The sequence below is a fragment of the Peromyscus californicus genome, unplaced genomic scaffold (assembly GCF_007827085.1).
Source record: "Peromyscus californicus insignis strain IS unplaced genomic scaffold, ASM782708v3 Scaffold_2__1_contigs__length_46816999, whole genome shotgun sequence".
Lineage (NCBI taxonomy): Eukaryota > Metazoa > Chordata > Mammalia > Rodentia > Cricetidae > Peromyscus > Peromyscus californicus.
The window spans coordinates 9,073,826-9,098,988 of NW_026294540.1; the positions used below are offsets into that span (position 1 = coordinate 9,073,826).

A 25,163-nucleotide genomic window follows, 5' to 3' on the forward strand; every position below is an offset into this window, starting at 1 on the left:
TGTGACTCCTTCCCGCCGTTTTTAAAACACAACAGACACGATGGCACAGACACTGTATGCTACCATGGTTTAGTGCATACGCTAGTTTTGTGTGAGACTTCTGATAATGTATTTCTATTTCCAAATGTGATTAATGTGCCACATAGTGTTAACTCTACTCTCTCCTTAAAAACATCAAATGGGTAGCAGCATGTAAAAGCTAAGTTATTCGGAGAGGATCAGTGATTGATTTAAATATAAAAGGATTAATTGGTCCCTGAACCAGACTATTAAACTACTGTGATCTTGACTGAAAATGAAACAATTACAAATGCATTGCAAAGAATAAATTATTAACCCTTTTCTTCTGCGTTGCTTTTTGTGGTTTTAAGTACTACACTCTGTTGCATGCTTGTTTGATGCAGAGAGGTTTGATGTGGGTACTGATGGAATAGGATGCAGGACAGAACATCACTGAGTTCAAGGGAGATGGGGGAATGCCCACAGACTGGGCTTTCCAGGAACTCTGTCTGCGTAGAAGTCAACTGCTACTGAATGAGAATCTGAAGTTCTTATTCTGTGGTACATTGTTAAAGAGGACCAGGGAGTGAATGGAGCCCTTTATCCCTTGCATAACTACATTGAGGGTTCTGCTCCAGAGGAGAAGTGGTGTAAGTACACCATAGCCATAGAAACAAAACAACCCCATTAGTTCTAAGCAAACAGTATTGCTTTTTCTGATTCTGTCTCACAGGTAGGCACTTGAGCTAGGCATATGCTTCTTTTTGAGGCATCTTGCTCTTTTCTCCTTTGCAGGGAGAGAAAGCGTATTTGCCCACTTTGTGTTGGGATTCTTGTGTGCCCTGCTCTTCCATGGCGGTCTGGGTGACAGACAAGTGGTTGGTTCATCAGTGTTTGAAACCCAGGTCTTATGTGGGTTTACCAATAATGTCACTCCCAGGTTTCAGAATGGAGCCTCCAGATGGTTCCCTTTGCCTTGCCTCATCGTCTTGTCATAGGTGTTAGCTGTCAGCGTGCCGCCTCTACCGCTGCTCCTAGGGACTCGATTAAATCAAGCACAGTAGAGAACTAACTGGCCCGGAAGGGTCTTCAGGGTCATCCCTTCCTCTGTCTGCCTTCACAGACAGTGTGCTGTGTGCTGCTTTTCCCTGGGAAGAACCCGGGGTCAGGGGTTAGTCTTGGCTGTGTGTTTTCTGTAGTGTCTGTATCCTCACTGGGGCTTGAACTCTCTGGTGTCCCCTGGGGTATTGAGCATGTAAAAGAGGACAGCATGGATTGCATTCCAGTGATAACTGTGGTGTGTTCTGCTTCACATCCTGTGGACTTGAGGATAGGTTATACATTAAGTGATAGTTTAAAAAGTCATTTCCCTTAGATGACTCATCTCTTGGTTAAATATATACACTTCTTTCAGTTGTCACATTGGTTGGTTTTAAGCTCTTTGGTCATTTAAAAAAAAAATCATGTCCCCGATTACTTCATATGCTTCTGGCTATGGCATGCAGAATCAAACTGGACATGCCAAGGTAGAGTTGGAGCAGACATAATGCCTCAGGGTGATTTTTAACACTTTCTGCCCCAGCCAGTCTGGTTTATGGGACACATGTTCTTAAGTAACTCTACATGTAGTTTTTCTGAGGCCCCCAAGAGCACCTCTCCAGCTGTCAGGGTGCTCCCGGCTGTCCATTAGGGGAGTTGTAAGCTCACACAAGCTGTGGTTGAACTTTAGGCTTGTTACTTGCGTTTACCTGTGTTGAACAGTTTTCTTTTAACTCAATGTCGTTTCATTTAGCCTAAAATTCAGTAATGAAAGAGTCACGTGGGACCCAGGAAAGGGCTCAGTTAGCAACATGCCTGCTGCCAAGGCAGGAAGACCTGAGCTCAGGTCCTTGTCCTCATATGATTCTGAGTAGAGTACTCTGCATGTAACCTCAGGGTTTGGGCTGTGGAGACAGGTCAATCCTTAGAGCTCAGTGGCCAGCCAGCCTAGCTGAATTGATGAGCTCTGGGTTCAGTGAGAGACCGTGTTTCAAAAAAATAATGGATGAGCAATTGAATAAGACACCCGATGTCAAATTCTGGCTTTTTTTTTTTTTTTTTTTTTTTTTTTTGGTTTTTCGAGACAGGGTTTCTCTGTGTAGCTTTGCACCTTTCCTGGATCTCGCTCTGTAGACCAGACTGGCCTCGAACTCACAGAGATCCGCCCGACTCTGCCTCCCGAGTGCTGGGGAATTCTGGCTTCTATATGCACCTATGTACATATACACCCACATGCACCTGGATGCACATCCACTCACATGTAACCACTGACATGCTCATATACTAACATGCACACATAGGTGTGGTCGGTCACTTGATTCAGGTTTTTTTTTAAACATTGTATCTTGAAAATTCCAGCAAACATCGTCTTTGTTCATCTCTGACTCTGGCATCATTACCATCAGGTCCTTTTCTTTTTTTCTTTTTTTTTAAATTGAGACCAGGTTTCTCTGTGTACCCCTGGTTGTCCTGGAACTCAGAGATCTGCCTGCCTCTGCCTCCCGAATGCTGGGACTAAAAGCATGTGCCAACACTGCCTGGCATCAGGTCCGATTTTAAATGAGACGTCATGTGGCTAGTTGCTGAGGTCACCCATTGATCCACCTTCTATTGTGCTTTTAACTGTTATTGGATTGGGACAGAATGATCTTCTCCTTCCCGAGCAGTTCGGTTACTGAGGTTTTGCACACTAGAGGGATGAGATTCAGGTGGTCTCTAGTGCAGGTACTGCCAGTTGCTTGGTGAAATCTGGCAAGCTTGTGGCTTCTCTGGAAATGGCCAGGTTGTGCTGTTCTTAGCACTTAGCAGTCAAGAGGGAATATCTGAACTTAATATAAGTGACTGGTGGGATGCCTTCAGCTATTGCTCCTATTAATAAAGCTGGTGGGTATGACTGCTGATTCCAAAATGGTATTGATTCAGATGCCTTGATTTCAGCAGTATTTTATAATTTCATTGTGTTCAATTATGGCCAGTTTTACTTTGTAGAAAAATAATCTTTAAAGACAGATACCTGAATGGAGTAGTGTGGTTTGACTAAGTTTAGTGGATTTCAAATGGAATTGTGTGCACAGGATGGAGAAATCGTCTGCTGCAATAACAGAGATAATTAAGGGGAAAATGTACCTCACTTCTTCTCTCTGCCCACTGGAGGGGCAATGTTGACCTATAAGGGTCCCATGCCGTCCTACTGAGACGCACTAAGTTCTTCCTCTCTGTCTCCTTCTGAGAAGAGCCCAAAGGAGGAGCTCAGTCTATGCTATGGCTTCTCTTTGCTCTGCTCCTCAGGGTTCATGCTCCTCACCTGGCTTCCAGTGTGGCTCAAAGCGGCATTTCTTGATGCTGGTGTCTTTCCTTGACCACATTCCTTAATTCCGTATTCATGTGTCTGACTTTTCAGTGATGTTACAGCTGCCATGTCCTACCCACCTCTTTTGGAGGTACATCACCCGGGCCCTGTCTGCCTGCCTGCTGCTGCTGCCACCTAGCAGTGCCGTTCTCTCCTGTGGCATGCCATCGTACCTCCTGGCTGCTTTGCCTGTTTCTCTTCTTACCTTGCACAATGCTGTTGAGAAGGATAACCTTTGCAGAATGTGGATGAGACCATGGCAGTTCCTCAGATTTTAGGCCAGAGTGTTGAGAATAAAAGCCACCCCCATGCCATTGTTTACACTGTGACAGTCTTAAAAGTGTGTGCATTTGCCCAGCTCTGTCATCCCATTTTTACCCTTCCCTGCCAGTTTCTAAGATCCTGTTTCTGAAAAGCGTTCAACATGGCTCTGTATGTAGGTCTCTGGACTGCCTTGCCTGCCTCTGCCTCGTCCTAATGCTCTCTTGCTGCTCTCCACTGTCCCTCTGAACTCTCCAGTATGTCATCTTGTTTTATTCATGTCATAATCTCCCTCCCTCTACTGCACATGGGCACTGATTTTCTGAATGGCTTTGCTCTGGCTCTACTTCCTCCCTAGACTGCAACTCCTACGAGCCAGGACTGTGGGCTTCTGGCAGTGTAGGCCCCTGGGCAGTGCCTGCACGCTGGCACTCAGGATGCGTACTGGTGGGATGAACTAGAAGTTGCCTGAGCTACAGGAAATCTTTGGTTAGAGCCTATTTTCTGAAAACACTTTGCAGGACAGTACTCTCAAACGTTTAAATGTTAATCATTTTAAACATTCTCCTTTTTGGTTTTGTAGCAACTAGATACTGATTGTGTGTGTGTGTAAATGAATATTGCCGTACATTCACTTTCTAGGTTGGTATGCCCAAGGGATGCATGTTTCCTGTTTGTTTCTTTACTTCAATGCTGATGTTGTCTTTGTGTTGAATAACTGTCTTTTAGTCAGCTCTGTCCCAACATTCCTTTTTTCTTTTTTCTCAGTTGAATTTTCCCTCCCTATGAAAAACTTCACGAGCTACAAATCAGCCACTGTTTTGAGCATTGAGCACTTGCAATGTGTAGCAGTCTTTGGCCTTCTGACACTGTCACTCTGCTGAAGGAAAGAAAGTACCTTGTTTATCTCTGGTGGTTTTAGCTGTTATAGCTACGTTATGGATGAGAGAATATCATGGGCACTGCTGCCCACTAAAGCTAGAGGAAGCCACGTGACTGGTGCAGCCGTCTGGCACTGGAAGAGTGTGGGAGAGAAATGTTTGGTGATGATAGCACACTACCAAATAAGTGTCTGCTCCTGTTTTATTTTCCCTTTGCTGGAAAACTGTGGCCTCCTTTGAGTACCGGTGAGGGAGATTTTGCAGCATTGCTGAGTATGAGGCCCTGTTCTCTGGCAGGCGAAAACCGGGTGTTAGAACACTTTTAAAGGACTTGCTGCACCACACTGAGTGTCGGCTACTAGCTAGCTCGGAGAGATCTCAGAAGGCAGAAAGTGCATCCTAGCATTTTGGCTTTCTTTCTCTGTTGCAAGTAATGTATTTAGAAACCTAACCAGTATCATTACTTTGAATAGGGACAGAAAGTAATCTCATGATATTGTTGTATTGGTTCATATATACATTGGCTTCCACTAAGTAAATAATAGAAAATAGTAGTCAAATGAGGGGTTCTCCAGTTCCTTCCCTCGTCATTTTCATGCTTCCTCTGATTCGCAGAGTACCTGAGAAAGCTGATACATAGTCTGAGGCTGAAGAAGTAGATGAGGTCATCTGAGCAGAAGGGACAGCGGGACGGATAGGAGAGCAGTGTAGAGAAACCCCTGCTAGGGAAGCAGAGGTCCCCATGTAGCTGGTCTCGTTAGGTTTCTTTTGTGTGGTGGTTGGCTGTGGGGTGGCTTCCTGCTTGCTGTTGTTCACCTGAGTGATGGCAGCATCTTGCAGCTCCCATCTGCTTTGGTTTTCTTGGCAGATCACCTGCGCTGCTTGCTGGGTGTGCGAGTTGAGGCAGATGTCAGAGGCCTGAGCTCCACCCTGGCTGCCACTTAGACTCCCCGTGAGTGTCAGAACCTGTCATAAGGGCAGGGTGTTTTTGAAAACTGTAAGCACACATTTTATGATTTTCAAATATTCTATAAAATAGATCTTGTAACTTAGCATACACGTACACTCTAGCAGTGGGGTGCCGTGCAGGCAGGCAGCCAGACCTGCAAAGCCTTACCTGTTGGTCCTTAATAATGCATAAGGCGTTGGCGCTGAGTGAGGAGCGGTAATGAGAAGTATCTTTGGTTCCTTGTGACAGTCTTTCTCTCCTTTCCTCCTTTTCACAGTGACCCAGAAACTTGGGAGAGTCACTGCTTTAGACTTCTTACGTGGGGCGTGGGGGAGGGATCTAAGCTTGTGCATCTTTTTATTTGTTCTTTAGACATGTTGCCACTTTGAAGCTCTGACTGACCTGGAACTCTCTGTGTAGACCAGACTGGCTTCAAACTCACAAAGCCACCTGTCCACCTCCTGAGCACTGGAATTCAATAGCTAGTGTTGGCCACCAGGCCTCTAAGCGTGACTATGAGGCCCTATGACAAATGTCACTTCAGTGTGTATGTTCTCCCATTGAATATTAAATGAGCTGTTTAGAGACTGTGGACAGGTAATCTGGCCTAGTGGTAACCTCTGGAGAAATTCGAATTCAGAACTTTGGTAAGTCTTGTTGGATTCTATGTGCCAACGTCTGTTGATAAGCACACGGTACTGATGAGAGCAGACCTTGTACCCTTTTTGCTGTCTTAAAAACAGTCTTATATTGCTTTGCCCATCAAACTCTTGCAACCATTGGACCAAAGACAATTGAGTTATAGCCCTGTTACGTGAGGCCCCAGGGAGGAAACTTCGTCCTTTAGGCCACTATGACACTGCCCTTGCTTTGACACGGATGTGTGCTGCTCTAGTGCCAGTCCAGGAGCCCCTGCAGTCTCAGAGAACTGATATGCCACCAAAGGGACAGTTTCTTGCTTAGGAACAGCTTAGCACTACGGATAGGATGGTAGAAAGAAAGCTCATTTTGCACGTGTGTGTCCACGTGTGTGTCCGTGTGTGTGTGTGTCCGTGTGTGTGTGTGTCCGTGTGTGTGTGTGTCCGTGTGTCCGTGTGTGTGTGTGTGTGTGTGTGTGTGTGTGTGTGTGTGTTATGTGAATTAACAATGTCCAATGAGACCTCACTGTATTAGAACAATGTACTTGGGAACCTTTTTAGTGGAGTGATTCTTTATTGAATTCCAGTGGTGATTTAAGAGTTATAGTTCTGCACCATCTCTCATAACAAAAGCATTTGCAGTTGGGGCCTCTGAGGTGATTCAGTAGCAGAGGCTCTTCCTGCCAAGCCTGAGGATCTGAGTTTGAGCCCAGGCCCTGGTGGGGGGGGAGCTGCCTCCTGCTTCTTGTCTTCCATGTGCATTGTGGTGTTACTGCGGGCACACACACAGATACAATTAATTTTACAATTTAAGAAAAATAAATATGCATGGTGACATTTTCATTGCCTCATTACAGGAAGAGGTAAGAGTTACTAAGGCCATCTCAGACTTGTGTGGAGAAATGTGCCCAGGCACTGCCCTCCAGTAAAGGCGAGGCCTGACCAGCAAGAGACACCGGAAGCAAAGGGGGCCACCTTTCTCAGGGAGACCATAAAGTACCAATGAGGGCTGTAGACTGAGGCAGCTCAGAAAATTCCCAAATGATCAGTCGATTACATAGAAAGCATTTAGATAAAATTACCTGCATGCAGTCTACACTGTGACTCTGTTACACTTTACACTGTAAGAAGAATAGGGGTTTATTAATATTCATAGTGCATTGTGAAAGCACATGGAATAGCTGCATTCTGAAAATCAGTGCAAGATGTGAAAATACCCTTGAAAAATACTGCAAGAGTGAAATGATCATGAGTGCTGCACTTTTCTCCTCTGCAATTCTGCAACTCTTCCCAGATGCCTCAGCTGCAAGGCAGGCCAGTCCCTCGTGCTTTTTAAGTAAACAATATTCAAAGGTGCCTTTTTGGTTAAAAACAAAATTTACTTTAATAGGAAATCTTAAAAAAAAAAAAAAAAAACTCTTTCAAGGTAGACTTGGCTATCTTACACCGCACTGTACTCAAGCAGCTTGGTTTGTATTTTGCTTTTGTGTTTTGTTTTGTTTTAGTTTCTCACTAAGTAACTCAGGCTAGTCTGAAACTCACCCAAAGTCCAAGCTGACCTCAGTGCGCCATGCCCCCCCATGCCTGCCCCCACATTTACTTCTGTGGAGGTCAGAGGGCAGTAGCTGAGCTGCTGAGCTGAGCAGCTGAGCTCCTTTCCTTGCTGAGCTGCTTCCTAGATGTCTACCTTCAACTCTTACCTCCTGCCTTAGCCTCAAATGTCAGCCTGAACTCTCTGCTCCTGAGCAACCTTTTCTGTAAGTGACAGGAACTAAAGCAAAGACCTGGTCCTTGGGCATGAGGGAAGGGCTAGACAGATGTTTTTCCTATCATTTATAAAATACTGTATTGTCTATCACTGAATTAAACTCAGATCTGAACTCTAAACCTAGAGCTGGGTGTGGTGGCACAGGCTTGTAATCCCAGCTATTCTGGAAACTCCAGTAGGAAGATGGCAGGTCCAAAAGCCAGCCTGGGCTGAAAAGCCCTGGGATGTGGTTGCAGAAGAGCATGTGTACAGCACACTGCAGTACTGGGCTCCACTCCTGGCGCTGCGCACCCCAGACTGTCCTCCAGCAAGGAAGGGGTTTGTTTTCATGCGATCCTTAGACCCCATCTCTCCTAGCGGGTCCATTCACCCAGGGCTTCCCCCCTCCAGCCGTATTCCTTCCTGGGGCTCACTGAGGTCGCAAGGGTCTGCCGCAGTCTCGTACACTGCCATCCTGCAAACTCCCTGTAGGAAAGAGCCGTGTCTCATGTCTTCATCTCCCGACAGGGAGTCGTCCACAGCACTAGTGCTCTGACTGGACGGCCACATGTTCTAGTTCTGTGCGGGGACTCCCTGAAAGAACAGCTGGTGCAGCAGTGGACATGTGTAAAGAGGGAAGTCAATTGTGGGAGGGGCGGGTAAATGTCATCGCCAGCTATTACAAACCGTGTTTCCTATTAAAGCATCTTTTTCCAAAAGTTTGCATATATTTAACTCTAGAACTCTAGCTGTCTTAGTGTCCTAGAAAAATGGTAGAAAGTTTTAGAAGAAAAGCAAACATTTTAGAGAAAAAATCACAAACAAATTAAATATTTATTTAGTTTCTGCCCATATCAAGCCCATCTGAGTACAGCCCATGACAGGTGTGACCTGCTCACAACTCACTCAGATAGATGGGACATCTCAAAATGGAGGCCCTGTGGTTGGGGCACACAGAAATACTGGACCAAAATGGAAAAGATGAAGAGTAGAAGGACAGATGTCTCTTCTACAGAAGAGCAGCAGAGCCATGTGGCACCAGCAGTGAGCACACAGCCCAGGAGTGTCCAGTGGGCCTGGAGCTGGAGAGGGGGCTGGGTGGTGGAGTGCCAGGCTTCCTTTTCATCCTCCTGCTAGGGAGGAGGGGACCTGCTGAGCTAGTGAGTACCTGAGTGGATGGGTTTCCTGACACCATTCCCTCGGTATTTACACACCTGTGCATTGGTCCCTCTGAGACAGGCATACGTGTTATTTAAATCACTGATCTCTAGGGACACACTGCAGTGTATGGAGGGGTGAGGCCTTTAGAGACACAGGGCCCCATTTACCCAGGAGTCCTTTGAAACAAACTGTTTTGAGGGCAGCTACTTTGTAGCTTGGAATAAAGCGAAGCTCTGAGGGGGCAGGGCCCGGCTGCACATGAAGTTTAGCTCCTATGTTGAAAACAGTTCAAGAAATTGTCTCAATAGCATCAAGGCACTTAAAATGACATTTGATGAACAATTCCAGGTAATTATTACAACGTTTCTTGCTTTTACTTTTCCAACATGACACAACTTTTATTTTTTAAAAACAGACGGAAAATACAAAGAACAAACCTTATGAGGACTTTGTTATTATGAGTGCTTCCCAGTGGTCATTGTTTTTCTTGAATAAGACTTTTAAAAAATAAAGCTCAGGGATCCAAGAGGTAGCTTAGTGGTCCAGAGAGCTCACTGCACAACCTTGAAGACCTGAGGTGGGGTCCCAGCAGCAAAAGAATAAGCTGGTGTGGTCTTATACTCAATTGTAACCCCAGTGTGTGTTGGGTGTGTGTGTGTGGGGGGGTAGACAGGAGGATGGACAGGTGGGGCTTGCTAGCTGCCAGCCTAGCTGAAAAACACGAGATCCAGCTTTGGAGGGAGAACAGAGAACAGTGTGTGATGGAGGGTAAACAACACTCCCCTCTGTTCACCGTGCACACGTAGGTGTACATACTATCATGTGTGTACGTTCACAACATCTTTTTATGAATGTACACTATATTTTGTGCATGTATGTGGAGGAGGGAGGGGAAAAGGGGATTAGAAAAAGTTTCTAAAGAAGCAGAACTAGCCGGGCGGTGGTGGCGCACGCCTTTAATCCCAGCACATGGGAGGCAGAGCCAGGTGGATGTCTGTGAGTTCGAGGCCAGCCTGGTCTACAGACTGAGTTCCAGGACAGGCACCAAAACTACGCAGAGAAACCCTGTCTGGAAAAACAAAACAAGCAAACAAAAAAAGAAACAGAACTAAAATGGTAACTGAGTCACGCAGATGAGAACTCTCCTCCCCACCATCATTCCGGTCTGCTGCCCTCCTTCCTTGTTTCCTTTTCTCTCCTGCTCCCTTCTTCCTCTCTTCTCACCTTCTTGGAGCTTGTTAGGAATACCAACCCACCGGAGAGCAGAGAGATGGCTCCAAAGTTAACCTTTTTAAAAGATGTGTTAAGTTTTGGCATGGGTGTCGGGTCCCCTGGAACTGGAGTTACAGACAGTTGTGAGCTGCCATGTGGGTGCTGGGAATTGAACCTGAGTCCTCTGGAAGAGCAGTCAATAATCTTAACCACTGAGCCAGCTCTCCATCCCTAAAGCTAATCTTGCTGCTCTTTGGTTTGGTTCCAAGCTCCTACACAGAGGCTTACAACCCTGCTACTCGAAACTCCAGGGATCAGTACCTTCTTCTGGTCTCCTCAGACCCATGCGCATACATAGTGTGCATAAACTCATGTAGGCAAACACACATAAAACAAATAAAAGAGAATGTTCAACCCTAAAATACTTCCGTATACATCATGTGCATCATGTGTATTGGTACAGTCCTATGTTTTCACTGTTGACTTACAAATCTGATCTCATGTTACATACATAGTACACCAGATGGTAGGGATCCAAGTGAACGGCTATGTTTGCATGAGCTAGCTAATGGGAACAGCACTGACTTCAAACCTGATTACAGCTGTGCCTCTGTGAATGCCTTGACCCAGATAGTCTCACCCTGTCCTCTCTGGAGGACACTGCCTGGATTGTACTGGAGTGCCTGAGAGAAGTACAGAGACTGCTGTGTCTGTGCATCTTTGGAGACAAGGGTGAGTGGGCAATAGCACACCAGTGGATTATGACTTGGATTAACTGATGAAATGACACAGACTTTTGTCAGTGTGGCGCTTCCCACCATTTTAGCAGTGCCGTGACCAAATTCGCAGAATGTTGTATACGGCATCTGGGTCACTGGCAATCATCAGAGCCAAATGGGACAGAATGAAGTGTCATGTACAGTGATATACAACAGGAACTAGAGGCAGGACCTGTCTGCTCTTACCTCAGTTGCTTTCTGTGTGACATACAGCCAGCATCCACAGATAGAATTGCCTATCTGAGTGATCACCTCACAAGTGTGTTGTCCCACAGGAGTTTTATGGCAGTATAAGTAAACTGTGTGTGCATGTACTTCCCCGCTTTCACTTGGTAGAAGCAAGTACACTATCCACACTATTTCGAAACCTGGTTCTCCCTCCTAACAGTTTCCACTGAGTGTGCCTGAGTCTGTCTGAGCATCTAAGCAGTGGCAGAGCAGAGCCTCTGGAGGCAGCCAGCCGTCTGCGCTTGCCATTGCTCCGCAGATGACAGAAGTCCTCAGAGATGCAGTGAGCTGCCAGCAGAGCTCAGCCACTGTCACTTCAGGATCTCCGCCCCCCCCCCCTCCCCACCACACACACTTTGTTCTTGTTCTTATACTTTTCTCGCCTTACTTTAATTCTCTTTTCTAAAAAGACATTTTGCTTTTAAAGTAGTCAATGGTAAAAAAATAAGTGATTGATTCAGTTCTTTTTCTTTTTTAATTCATGCCTCTCCATTCTTTGTAGGGTATATGAGAAATGCAAATGAATACTGTTTGACATTCACCTAACAGTTCTTTTTAGTCAGCTAACGTTTTACAAACATACATCACCTCTCTGCTGTTTTGCACACACTAATCCTTTTGTTGAGTCAAGTGCTTTGCCTTTGTAAAAAAGTCTCCTTTTTGGCTCTTCACACCGTTCCTCCGTGTACAGTTTGCAAACTCCACTCTGCTCTCACCGCGTCTGCTCCTTGTTTCGTTCCCACGTGCTTGCCTGTGCGTTCTGCTTCTGAACTGCTCTGTTCGCATCCCTCTCCCTGGAGGGCTGCATCGGAGTTTGGACTGTACTTGCTTCTGTGCTTGCGTGTAGCATGGCTTTCATTCCTGTGCTTCTCTTCTCATCTCTCCTAGGGTGACGACCCCCAGCCCGTTAACTCTGCACACATGCTTTGCACTTAGTGGCTGGTAACTGGTCACCTTCATTTTCGTGCACAGAGCTGTACTGCACACCCATGACTCCCGACAGTTTTTATAAACTATGGTCCACTGAGAATGGTGGGTGCATACACAGAATGAGTCAGGCCAGCCTCTTGGCTGAAAGAGAGCCAGTCCACAGTCAGTAAAACTATGTTTTGGCTCTGTTGTGTGCTAGATATGGTTTATGTTTCGAATTACCAATTTTGTAAAGGACAGCCTATATTTACAATTGTTTTATGTCTGTATGGCTTTAAACATGCTCTTTTTTGTGAACTTGAAATTTAAATGTATGATTATCAATAAGCCTTTAAGGTTTTTTTTTTAATTCTCCCCAAATAAGCCACATTTTTGCAGTGTCATGTTGAACATTTACTTCCAAGACCAAATGCATCCATCCTTTGACCAAACTTCATATTCTTGGTAAAGCACAAAACGCTGCTTTGCAAGAACAAGATCATCAGCCAGGGACATGTGTGCTTCCCCTGTGGTAATGATGGGCTTAGCTCCTTTTCTGTAAAGTCATTGTGATTTTATACTAGAAACAAGATTTCAGGGGTTTATTTTTTTTGAGGAGTGCTTTGAATATGCCCTGTAATATTTCAAAGACATGGTGAACAGGAGCTGCTTTCCAGAGGTGGCTGCGTTAGTGGCATGATATTGGTTTTTAGGTAAATGTTCTTGGGAGAGCTTTGAGAAATGAGGGGTATAACTGGTGCTGGCTCAGGGCCAAAGTTAGCAGCTTAGAAAGGAATATGCCACTGTAGTAATTATTCCCTCCCCGACACTTTGTTTTTAAAAGTCAGTTTTTTCTCATTGTGTGTGAAATGGAGAAGTGGATTGTTTCAACAGAATTTTATGACCTGAGATAAATTGTAAGTGAGACATAGTGGCACACACCTGTGGTCCCAGCTACTTGTGAGGCTGAGGCAGGAGGATTTTAAGTTCAAGGCTAGTCTGAGCAACATAGTAGGACCTCATGTCAATAAGTAAGTACACAAAGAAATGGAATGTAAAGTGTAAAACTAGATTCTGTTTTACCCTTATATCCTGTGGCGACTGCACCACCAAGTCATGGTATAAGCACACCTCCCTCCATTACTGCTTTGTTGTCCTTCTGAAGGAGTCTCCACTTGTAGTCCAAGCTGACCCCAGAACCTGGATATATCTTCCTGCCTCAGACTCCCATGTGTGCTCGGATGACAGGCTTATGCCAACCTATCACTACTTTTAAGCCTGTAACTTTAACCCTATAGTAATGCTGTAAGCTGTAAATTTGACATTTTTATTATATTGTACCCCAAATAAGCAAAACCATTTTGTTGTCTCTGAAATGGGATAAAATTTTAACTCCATTGCTTTTTGAACTTGTTCATAATCCACTTTTCAAAGTAATTTGTAAAAACTCCGTTTCCTCCTTTATTGACCTAACAGGGTTTTGAGTGTTTGCTGTGCAGGAGGCCTGGGGGATCTCCTGTCTCTAGCAGACAAGGGAGCTTCATGTGTTAATAGGGGACATTCTGCAGATCACCTGTGCGGGTTAGGAACTAACACCTGTTTGTATCATGGCAGCACCATCAACTGAGGCTGCTGTTTGTCCCTAGCAGGTGAGAGGTAGCTTGGCTCGGTGGTCAGGAGGGCAGAGCCATGCACGCGTGCCCAGGTGCTGCCCGGCACTGCTTCCTGCCAAACATGAAACAAGTCTCTGGTTCTTTTTCTTTCAGTGAGCATTTGTCCTGTGCTTTCACATTCTTTCTTCACGGAGAAAGTAACGTGTGCACGAGTGTGGAGATTGCGCAGCACCAGCCAATCTATTTGATCAGCGAGGAGCATTTACACATGGCGCAGTCTTCACCTGCACCATTTCAAGGTCAGTCAGAGGCTTGCTCGTTCCCTGCACCAGCAGCACCACCAAATGGGTAGCTGCCTTGCCCAGTGGGCTCTTGTGGGGTGGGGTGGGAGTGTTGTGAGGAGGGTGTGGTATAGTAGGAGGGGCTTGAATGGGTGATTGCAAGGTAAGCATGATCAGTTAATGACAGAAAAGACCCACTCCCATTTCTCAGGTGAACACATGTATGACCTATGACATGTAAAGCTGTGTAAGTGTCTTCAGAACAAAGTAAGATTGACAAGAATTGAAGGCCATGGTCCCTGGGCCACTGGACGCACAAGCCAAAGGGCTGTCATTGTGTCTGCTGTTCTGCAGTGAGATAGCTGACAGAGATGGCCGATTGCCAGTGATAACTGACTTTCCAGAGTCTACACTAGTTTACGGTTTCTTCAGTGATGTTAATGTCGGTATTATTTTCTTTTAATTACACACTGTGGATAAGTATCTAGCTATAACTTGACTTTATACACTGGTATCTTCATCATTTATTATCTTCATCATCTTGCTGTCCCGAAATAACTGTCTTTTTGATTTCACTAAGCATTCTAAATATGTATCTTAATCTTAGGAATTCAGGATTTTCTGTGGATAATAGTTTTTAACTGTTAAAAACTATGAAAGGGCTCATTCTAATTTATCATTTCTAGAGATGTCTGGCTGAAAAGGTATGACATGCAGAATATAATTAGCCCCTCCCCATACGTTCTGATTTATCAAAGAACTAATAAAGATCAGTCCACCTTAAGTGGGGAATGTAAGTTCACCTTAAGTGGGGAGAAGCCTTGAATTTTTTTTACCTGGTTCTAAGTCTTACCAAGAGACACCCCTGCTGCCATTCTTCATCATCTTTTACATCTATTAAACCATACACTTGAGACAGCTGGGTGGTCTTTAATCCCAGCACTTGGGAGGCAGAGCCAGGCAGATCTCTGTGAGTTTGAGGCCAGCCTGGTCTACAGAGTGAGATCCAGGACAGGCACCAAAACTACACAGAGAAACCCTGTCTCGAAAAACAAAGAGGGGGAAAAAAAACTATAAAATTTATACAAAATTTAAAACAACCCAATTCTCAAAACACACATGAAACATTATGCAGTATGTGCTGTTGCAAATCGATAGATTTATTTAAATACTATGTTTATTTGAAAATTTGGAGGACCACCTCACCTCATCTTCAATATTATCACTCAGAATAAAAGATTGTATGGTGACATCAAGGTCACAACAGAAGATAAGTCATTTTCTAACCTTGGAAGTTAGGAGAGGTAGTATTAGGAATATAGGTCCCTAGAGTTCAGACATTTTAAGTGACTGTCCCTCTTCCCTTGTGTGCTCCATCATTCAACTGCTTGAAAAAAATGGCTGGGTGACTATGGCGCACTTAGAAATTGTCTTTATGAAGTTCAGCAATATGGGCAATGAATAAACACCAAAAGAGAAATTCTTTAAAGTTTTAAAAGATGACCCCCCCCCCCCCAAATGACACCCCAAGCCAGGTGTGGTGGCACATGCTGGTAATCCCAGCTTTGGGAGATGGATGGAGGTAGGAGGGAGAGGAATTCCAGATCCAGCTCAGCTACGTATTGAATGAAGTCTAACTTGGCTATGTGAGATTTGTCTCAAAAAGCCAAAAGGTGTGGGGGCGTGGCTCAGTCAGTAAAGTGCTTGCTGCACAGGCAGCAGGGCCGGAGTTGATCCCCAGCATCGGGGAAGAGCTGGGTGTGACAGACTACATCCCCAGCTCTGGGGTGCCGAGCACGGCCGGTTCCTGGAGCTTGCTGGCCAACAACCAGTCTAGCCGGATCAGGAGGAGACCTTGTCTCTCAAAGTGATGATGGAGATGTAGTAAGGGGCTTAGCGGGTGAGTCTGATCCCTGGGACCCATGCACTAGAGGAGAGAACAAGCGCTTTTGTCACCTCCATATTTGAACATATGAATTAACTTAGAAGACAGAACTGTGGAGAGGAAGACTTCTGACATTGTCTCTGGTCTCCAGGATCATGGGCACACACAGGTGTACACACAAGCCTGCACACATGCATGCAGTGCATACGAAAAGCCAAAGGGGAGGGGGGTACTTCCTACCCATGGGCACACACAGGTATACATGTAAGGTTGCGCATGTACATGCAGTGCATACACAAAGCCAAGGGGGAAAGGGGCACTTCCACTCATGGGCACACACGTGTATACACACAAGGCTGCACGAGTACATGCAGTGTATACACAAAGCCAAGGTCGGGGGGATGCTTCCCACTACTTGAATTTTCTGAGTCCCCTGGAAAGGATTATTTGGGCGACCTGTTCACAGGGTCATAGTGTAAATACCATGGTGACTGCCGTTTGTTTCTGACTCCACCAGAACAGAACTGTTGTCAGCTCCATACTGGAGTTGAACGTGAGAGTGTTTATCACAGACCCCTTGAACAGTCACATTGAACTCATAAGTAAGCTGTACGCTTCAGGCTCTGTGCATTAAGACCCGCCATCAGGAGCTTTATTGTTGTTAAGGTATCATATATTCTATACATCCTCTATTTTTCTTTGATTATGACATACACAGTGGGTCTCAGGATCTCCATCAGTGTTCAAGTGCCAGACAGCCTGGGTATCCATGACAAATGTGGTGTTCATGTTGAACAGCCATTATTGCATAGACAGGCATGGATTTAGTGTGCAGATGGTTGATATCATATATATTGATAGAATTGAAAGTGTAATGCTGTCCCTACTTGATTTCCTCCAAAAATGGATGTAATTAAAATGCACATAAATAATTCTAAAATAAACTTAAAAACCACACTGTGAAAGACTGTAGGATATAAAACAAAGGACATGAAGTAGTGCTCTGTTTTAACCTAACATGACCAAATGTATAGGATTATATGTAATAATTCTTTCTCCTTTTCTTAGTCCTGGTGAGCCCTTATGGCTTAAATGGCACGCTAACAGGGCATGCGTACAAGATGTCAGACCCAGCCACCCGTAAGCTGATTGAGGAATGGCAGTACTTCTACCCAATGGTGCTGAGGAAGAAGGAGGAATCCCGAGAGGAAGCTGAGCTGGGATATGACGATGACTTCCCTGTAGCAGTTGAAGTCATTGTTGGTAAGAAAGCCTTTACGTGAAGAACTTTATTCTAGCTCCATGGTTAATTTAAAGAGATGACCACTCAGATAGACTCTTCAGATTGTCGAGTCTGTGCCCTGTGCTCCATGTGCTGTCATGGTGACTCTGGGGCACAGTTCAGGCAGGTGTGCTCATGGTGTACTTTCTTCTTCTGTTGACCTGCTCACTGTGACAGTGGACTTGAGTGTGCGGACACTCTCTCAGGCCTGCTCTTTGCTCTCCTTCCTCACAGGTGGTGTCCGGATGGTCTACCCGTCAGCTTTTGTGTTGATCTCTCAGAATGACATCCCGGTTCCTCAGAGTGCTGCCAGTGTCGGAGGCCAGGTCCCACTGGCACAGCAGGGGCTTGGTAGTGTGAAAGACCCCAGTAACTGTGGGATGCCTCTGACGCCTCCCACTTCTCCAGAGCAGGTGGTTATAGGTGAGTGCAGCCGAGCATGCTCCTGGGAAGAGTTCCTAGAGCTTTAGCAGCGTGGCAGACTTCCTGCTGAACATGGTGGAGACCGGAGAAGAGCAGAATGTGTGGGTCTCAGAGTTGGACCTGTGCCATCTGAGTCTCTACTCTAAGAACAGTGTTGGCCTTCCTTCTTGGTTCTGCACACGCACTTCCCCAGTACGCTTATAACCACATTTCTACCCTAGGACAGGAAACTCTATGTGGGTTGATTTGTTTCTGTTTGTTTTAAACAAACGGCAAATACTGTGTTAGTTTTGTTTGTGTCATGTGACCTAACACCTGAGAGAAGCACTTCGGGAGAACGGGTTTGTCTGGTTCCACTTGTACAGGGTCAGTTCTCCACTGCTGGGCTGCATTCATTCTGACAGAGCATTATGGTGAGACTTTGTTGGATAAGAAGTGAAAAGAACGTAGAGCAAGTGGCCAGGGCCAGATTGTAGTCCCAAGGACACACCCTCAGTGTTGCATTTCCCCCAGCCAGGTCCCACCTGCTACCTGTCACCACCTTCCAGTGATTCCACCCCGCTGTGAGCTTGGAGAGATTAGTCCTTACAGATCCCCCCTCCCTCCACCCCCGCACTTGTTTCCTAGTCCAGTCCAGCTGACAGTCAGAGTTAACTAACCATAACAAGGACTGACTGGGCCTGGGATGATTGGAACCTTGGCCCAGCTGACAGCGGCTACCCAAGGACACGTATGCAGTGATTCTCTCTCTACCATGACAGAGTTGGGCTAGCATGAGGGACTCTGAGTAGGTGCTGGGTCCTGTAGTGGTCTGCCGCCTGATGCAGACACTTGGCAGTTCACACCCTCATTCATGGAAACAGAGAGATTGCTTGAATTGAGACCAGTTTGCCCACTGTTGAGTAAGAGACTTCCTGTACTAATACTCTTGGCTAGAATCAGCTTGTTTTAATTGGTGATCGCCAGCACTTGTGTTATGTGTTATATGTAATTCAGAGATGGCTTACAATATACAGGAAGATGTACATAGATTAAATGCAACCATTTCATGTGCAGCACTCACGGGTCAGCACATCCCTCCCCAGCCTTGGGTGAGACTGCACACAGGATCATAGAGCAGAGCATTTGTGTGACCCTTCCTGAAGAGGTTAGCCATTGACCAATTTTTATTATAACTAAATGGAAAAAGGAAATACTTCCTTATATTTTGTAGTGATCCTCATAGTCAAGCTTTCTTGATATAAAGACCCTATCTGTCAGTATTGTCAGTAGTTCAAATTTTACTTAAAATTTTTTATTCTTAGCAATTGGACTACTTCAGATTTTCATCATTTTAGTTTATCTGATTGTTTATCAGCTTGTTTCCAGATACTTAGTGAAGTTTGTGTTAACTTCAAATTGAGCCTTGACTTCCAGTTACTTCAGAACTCTGAAGTTCACAGTTCAAAAGCAAGAGGCTCTGTCCATGATGAGTTTTGTTGTGGCGTCTGTAACTCTGGATCATCGCACGTCTTCCCCCATAGCTCTATGTATCACTGCACTGGTCCTTGGGGAAGTGCTCTCCCCTGTTCCTCATTCTCTAAAATAACCTACACCAAGGGTTCTGGTGTCTTTGTAGTCAAATGACCTAGTCCAGATGTCCCAGGATACAGTGCTGAGCTATGGATTGGCGTCGTCTGTTGGCCACTCCCTTAGCGAGAAGGGTTGCCTTGCTCCTGACTGCCAACAGCTCTTCTGATAGGCCCGCCGGGCTGTGGGCTGGCTAGTGCTGCTGAGAGCACCCTGCCCTTCCCGACAGCTAGCTCTTTCCTCCTTTAGAGGCCTTGAAAACCAGAGACAGCAACTTTCAGACCCATGAAGAGTATTCCCCTGCCACTCACAGCATTGCCATGGATGTTTGAGGGAGGCTTGTTATCTGCCTTGATGATTCCTTTGTCTAGGTCTTTGGACAGACACCTGAGAACCAGTTGGAAAATGAATTATTCTGCACAGTGAACCACGTCTGAAAATGAAAGGAGGAGGAGGAGGAGGAGGAGGAGGAGGAGGAGGAGAAAGAGAAAGTAGTGAAGTACAGGGTCTCCTGACCCCTGTACTCTGTTCATCAGCAGTGTTAGTGCTTTGGGGGAGAGAAGGCTTTAGCTGTTGAAAGTGTGGGTGTTGCCTGGTTTGTTTTGTTGTTTTTAATGGGGACAGGCCTAAACATCCCACAAAGCAAAATCCATGATGCAGTCGTCATGGAGAGTATTTGTATTAGAAAGGAAACTAAAGATATTTTCAAGAGAACAGTGCAGCTTTTCCAGAGTCCATACATTGTCTTTTTTTGGTCAAGGTGTTTTGTACTTTTGTGTGTTGAGGACCGAGCCCACAGTACATTTATTAAATCAAATAAGAGAAAGCCAAGAGCTTCAGCAACCAGTGCCATTGCAGTGGGTGTGGCCAGAAGGATGGGCCATCCATCAACGGGCTTGAGGGCCTAATGAGGCGCATTTGAGAGAAGCCATGAGTCCCCCCACCCCACCCCCAACAGCCTGTGGAGATGCCTCCTTCAGGATTTCAGCACTAAGCTTGGGTAACTGGTGTTAGGAGTAAGGCAAGTGGTTCCACACAAGAAGCTGTGTGCTAATAAATTCTTTCTCTTTCTTGGGTTTTGTGTGCTTTTATTACACAGCTGTTTAGCTGGATGAGCATGGAGCTGCCTGTGCTGCTGTCTGCTCCGAAATGTACTGATTGCCTTTAGTTTCTGAACTCATACTCAGTAATGTGTGCTTGCTTTTTTTTTTTTTTTTGTTTTTCGAGACAGGGTTTCTCTGTGTAGCTTTGCACCTTTCCTGGAACTCGCTTTGGAGACCAGGCTGGCCTCGAACTCACAGAGATCCTCCTGGCTCTGCCTCCCGAGTGCTGGGATTAAAGGCGTGCGCCACCACTGCCCAGCGTGTGCTTGCATTTTTAATATTACAATTATGACCCCTTCCTTACAAGTTAAGTTGCATCTAAAACATATGGGATAAGATGTTGCTGCGTGTCTTCCCAGGTGCCATGTACATGTTTATCAGGTCTGCTGCTTTAGAGAGAACACAGAAAATCATACAGACCTGGGGCAAGTTGGTATTGGTTGTTAGTGGTGTGTGTGTGTGGCGGGGGCCAGATTTCCTCATTCCCATAGATGGTGTTATTGCCAGAGGGTAGGAGACAAAGCCTCACAGATGTGAGTTTGGCAGTTAAAATATGCAGCAGTCTGTGTACCACACGCACCGGTGGCAGTCCTGATGTTGTAATTGTGCTTGTTTTCCAGGTGAGAGTGGAGGCGTGCAAAGTGCTGCCAGTCACCTTGGTTCCCAAGATGGGGGGATGATAACTATGCACAGTCCAAAGAGATCGAGGAAGATCCCTCCTAAACTCCACAATCATATGGTCCATCGAGTCTGGAAGGAATGCATCCTCAACAGAGCCCAGTCTAAGTACGTGTGCGTCACTGTTAGTCACATCTGCTTGACTGCAGGGTGATGAGGGCAGGTCAGGCATATGTACAGCTGTGTGACCAAACCCTAAGGTCTTCAGATTGTCATTTTTATGATGAAACTCAGTGGAATGTGCTATAAAACAAAGAGTTGAAAAACAAAACATCTCTTTATCTGATATGATTATTGTGGAAAATTCTCAGGTTCTAGAGCATCTGAAGATTGGCATGGTGTTGATGGGACATTTGCTGGCAGAGACAGCTCAGATTTACCCTGATTGTCAGAATGGCCGTCAGGGTTTGGCTTTTTTGTGTGCTGCGTATGAATGGTTCCCAGGTGCAAAGGGAAGCAAACTTCTTGGACAGTGGTTGCATGTGTTGGCCTTGTTTTCACGGCCAGTGCACTCCTGGGTGATGCTGCACACCTGGGGTTGCTTTGAGGGCACTTTGTTCCCTCTGCCAGCTGTGTGTGTGTGTGTATAATATGTGTGTATGTCCCTAGAGAGAGAGGTATGGATACACATACATGTACATTATTTTTACCTCTCTTTTATGTGTATGTGTGTTTTGTCTGCATGTCTGTCAGTGCACCACTTGCATGCCTGGTACCCACAGAGGTCAAAAGAGGATGTGGGATCCCCTGGAACTGGAGTTGTGGACGGTTGTGAACTGCCATATCAGTGCTGGGAACCAAAAACCCGGAGTCTTCTCCAGGAGCAGCCAGTGTTCACAACCCCTTTGCCAACCATCTCTCTAGCCTCTATTATTACTATTCATAAGAAGCAGTGCCACCTGGGAAGTGGTGGCTCATGTCTATAACCTCAGCACTCAGGAGGCAGAGGCAGGCAGATCTCTGCGTTCCAGACCAGCCTGGTCTACAGAACAAGTTCCAGGGCAGCCAGGGTCACACAGGGAAATCTAGTCTCAAAAAGCAAACAAACAACCAGAAGCAGTCCCTCTCTGAGGCCAGAGAGGTGTTGGATCCCAGGACATGGAGTCATAAGCAGTTTTGAACTACCAGACATGGGTCCTGGGAACCAAACTCAGGTGCTCTGGGACAGAGCAAGCAGTGTTAAGCACTGAACCACCTATCTGGCTTGTCGTGTGGATGCTCTTGTTGATAACTAATAACTGCTCACCTAGAAGTGACTTAAATGCTTCTGAAGAGAATGCTGTTCAAAGTTCTGTGTGCAGGGTAATACCTGACCTTTGGACCAAGCTTTTAGCACATTGATGCTAAATGTTTACTTTTGGACAATTTGATTCTTGAATAGGCCATTGAAGGTGTGCTAGATAAACTCTAAAATAATTGTATAGAAGATCATAGTCTAGGACTTGAAGACTATCCCCAATCACTTAGAAATGATCTTTCCTTCATAATGGTGCAGATGTGTTTACTTCTGTCTTCAATGCCTTTTCCAGTCAACTGTCTTTCTCAGTACCTTCCGTTTTTACTCAAAACTAGCCTTAGACCTCTGCTATTTCTACAGACCATGGTCCTCTCTTCCTAGCACAGAGTAGGGAGCCAAGACACCCAGGGAGGTAGGAAAGGCCGTGTCTCAGGAGTGAGTCTGGGGCACAGCCACTGGGAAACAAGTCCCCAAGCACTGCCTGTGGTCTACTTCCATTGGTTCATTACTAAGGACATGGGGATGTAGGGGATAGTTTGGATTTCCACTTTTTAGTTCACATTACAAGTTCTAGAATATTGTCTTTAGATGCTGTTAAATAGTGCAGACGTTTCGAGAGTGATTTAACAACACATCAAAGTATATATAATATGTAGATGTTGTCAAACAGTAATTTAAAAATTCTTTCACAATTTTAGATGACTTTGTATGTACCGTGTATGGGGAGATGGGGGGTGCGGTGTAAGTGTACGTTACTGAAGCCAGGCCTTGCTCCTGCCAGGCAGAAGTGACTTTCTAAAAGAAAATGACAGTGAATGATCCTGGGTGTTGGTCCACTGCTGTAAATACTAAATGTCAATACTAAATCCGTGCTAATGTAAGGTGATCTTACAAGGAGGGGCGTTTTGAACCCTGCTTCTGTGTGTATAGCAAATAGGTCATTTACCTCTTTAGTAGCTGGAGTAATTTATCAGCAGGATCCGTTACTGTGTAAAATGTATTCACACCTTAAGAGAAAAAAAAAGACTTTTTCTCTATAGAGGAATGAGTTATCATGTTTGTACTTAGTCACATTTTCACCCTTTCCAGGAGGAGCCAGGTGTCAACTCCCACTCGGGAAGAAGAGCCTGCTCACAGTCCTGCTGCTTGGGATTTTGTGGACCCAACCCAAAGAGTCAGCTGTTCCTGTTCCAGGTGGGTGCGGACAGGCAAGCAGCAGCCACGGAGAGCCTGGTCCACGCTGCTGGCCAGCCATGGGCCTCACAGACCACTGCATCTCAATCTTTATTTGCCAGTAAGGAAGGAAATAGCTTTGTCTGATCTGCAGAAGATAATTCTGTTCAGGATTCAGTGTTTGAAAACAGGGTGGCTGAAATCAGTAGAACTGTGATAAGGCAACCTCTCAGATCCTTTTTGTTGGTGATTTTTGTTACCATTAGAGGTGCTGAAAGCTGAAGTTACTGTAGTTGTGGAGTGTTTTGACGGCCCCTAGAGGTTCGCCTTTCACCCTTGACTTACCAATCACTGTGTGACAGTTCAGGGTCTCATTGCCATGGATTTTAAAGTTTTAAGAGGAGACAAACTTCATCTCCGAGTTCGCTGATGGTTAGAACAGGCCTTGCATTTTCACTCAGTGTCTAGAGTTTCTAAAGCATAGGTCTCTCGTGTGGCTTTCATTAGCCATCTAGAAACGTCACTGGAGATGGTCTGTTCAAAAGATGACCATCATTTCTCAATTCAGGGCTTTTACTGGGGTGTTAGTGGATTGACTTGGAAAAGGGAACACAGACCCTTTCCATCATCTCTGATAGAGTAATGTTGGCCCTGTTCGGGTCTCCCTGACATTCACGGTTGACTTGCTGTGGAGGAGGTTTGTAAAGGAGGTGTTGGCTTACTAGGTGTCCTTTCTGAGCACATGCTGCTCTCCCTCCTGTCTTGGGGCAGATGTGGTTTGCAGTAGCTGAATATATATGTATGTTGTTTTTAACTCTTGACTATTGGAAGTGGGGGTGTACCTTTAGCAGGTATGTGTGGTATACACTTTGGCAGGTTTAACTTGAGCCTATTCTTCTTTTTCCTGATCTTTTCTATGATCTGAATTTTCACTTAAAACATTCTTTTACTGATTAGTATCACATTAAAAGAAAACCAGCTACCATACATCATTGTGGGTGTATTTCAAGTATATATATGTAAATAAATAATGTTTTACTTTTTGTGCTCTGGGATTACCACACTAGCCAAACTCTTATTCCCAAGGCTTTTCCTAGCAGCCACTGCGCTGCCTCCTGCACGCTTGGTACAGGGTACATTCCTGCTCTTGAACAGTGTGCAGCTGAGTCATTTGATGGAGCTGGAAGAGCTGGCTTCAGAAAGCTTATACACGTTACAGCAAATCCTTTCTCTGAAGAGTCTGCCTAAGAATCCTGCAGAAGGCCTGGAGAGATGGCTCAGAGGTTAAGAGCACTGACTACTCCTCCAGAGGTCCTGAGTTCAATTCCCAGCAACCACATGGTGGCTCACAACCATCTGTAATGAGATCTGGCACCCTCTTCTGTATACATAATAAATAAATAAATCTTAAAAAAAAGAATCCTGCAGAAGACAGGTGGAGCTCACCCTCCCAGGGAAAGTCCAGGTCTGTGTGTAGAAAGGGTTAGAAATGAGCACCTGGAAGACAGCGAGACCTGAGGTGTTGCTCACTGATTACTGTGCCCTTGTTGCATAAAACACACCTCCCCTGTACTTTCTTTGATGGCCTTTTTCCAAGTCAGGGTTTCTGGTTTGTTTGCTTGTTTAAGAGTAGGTCTTTAGAGTAGTGAAGAGTTGACCAGAGTGTTTGCAGATTATCTGCTGTAGGACTGCCAGACCTATGGAATGGTCCACTCCTCTCTGTTTCACAGCCGAATGGAGCGGGCTGTCTGTTCTGTTGCCCCACT

The 25,163-nt window shown here is 45.4% G+C and overlaps 1 protein-coding gene across 5 annotated transcripts in view; it reads left to right on the plus strand.

Moving 5' to 3' along the window:
* Med13l (mediator complex subunit 13L) overlaps positions 1 to 25,163 on the plus strand; it is a 223,574-nt gene that overhangs the window by 157,761 nt on the left and 40,650 nt on the right. For all 5 annotated transcript variants that reach the window (XM_052755188.1, XM_052755190.1, XM_052755189.1 and 2 more), the window contains 5 exons: positions 13,920 to 14,065; positions 17,001 to 17,195; positions 17,449 to 17,637; positions 20,930 to 21,095; positions 23,314 to 23,418. In XM_052755188.1, coding sequence (XP_052611148.1) covers positions 13,920 to 14,065; positions 17,001 to 17,195; positions 17,449 to 17,637; positions 20,930 to 21,095; positions 23,314 to 23,418 — 801 coding nt within the window. The remainder of the gene's footprint in view (positions 1 to 13,919; positions 14,066 to 17,000; positions 17,196 to 17,448; positions 17,638 to 20,929; positions 21,096 to 23,313; positions 23,419 to 25,163) is intronic.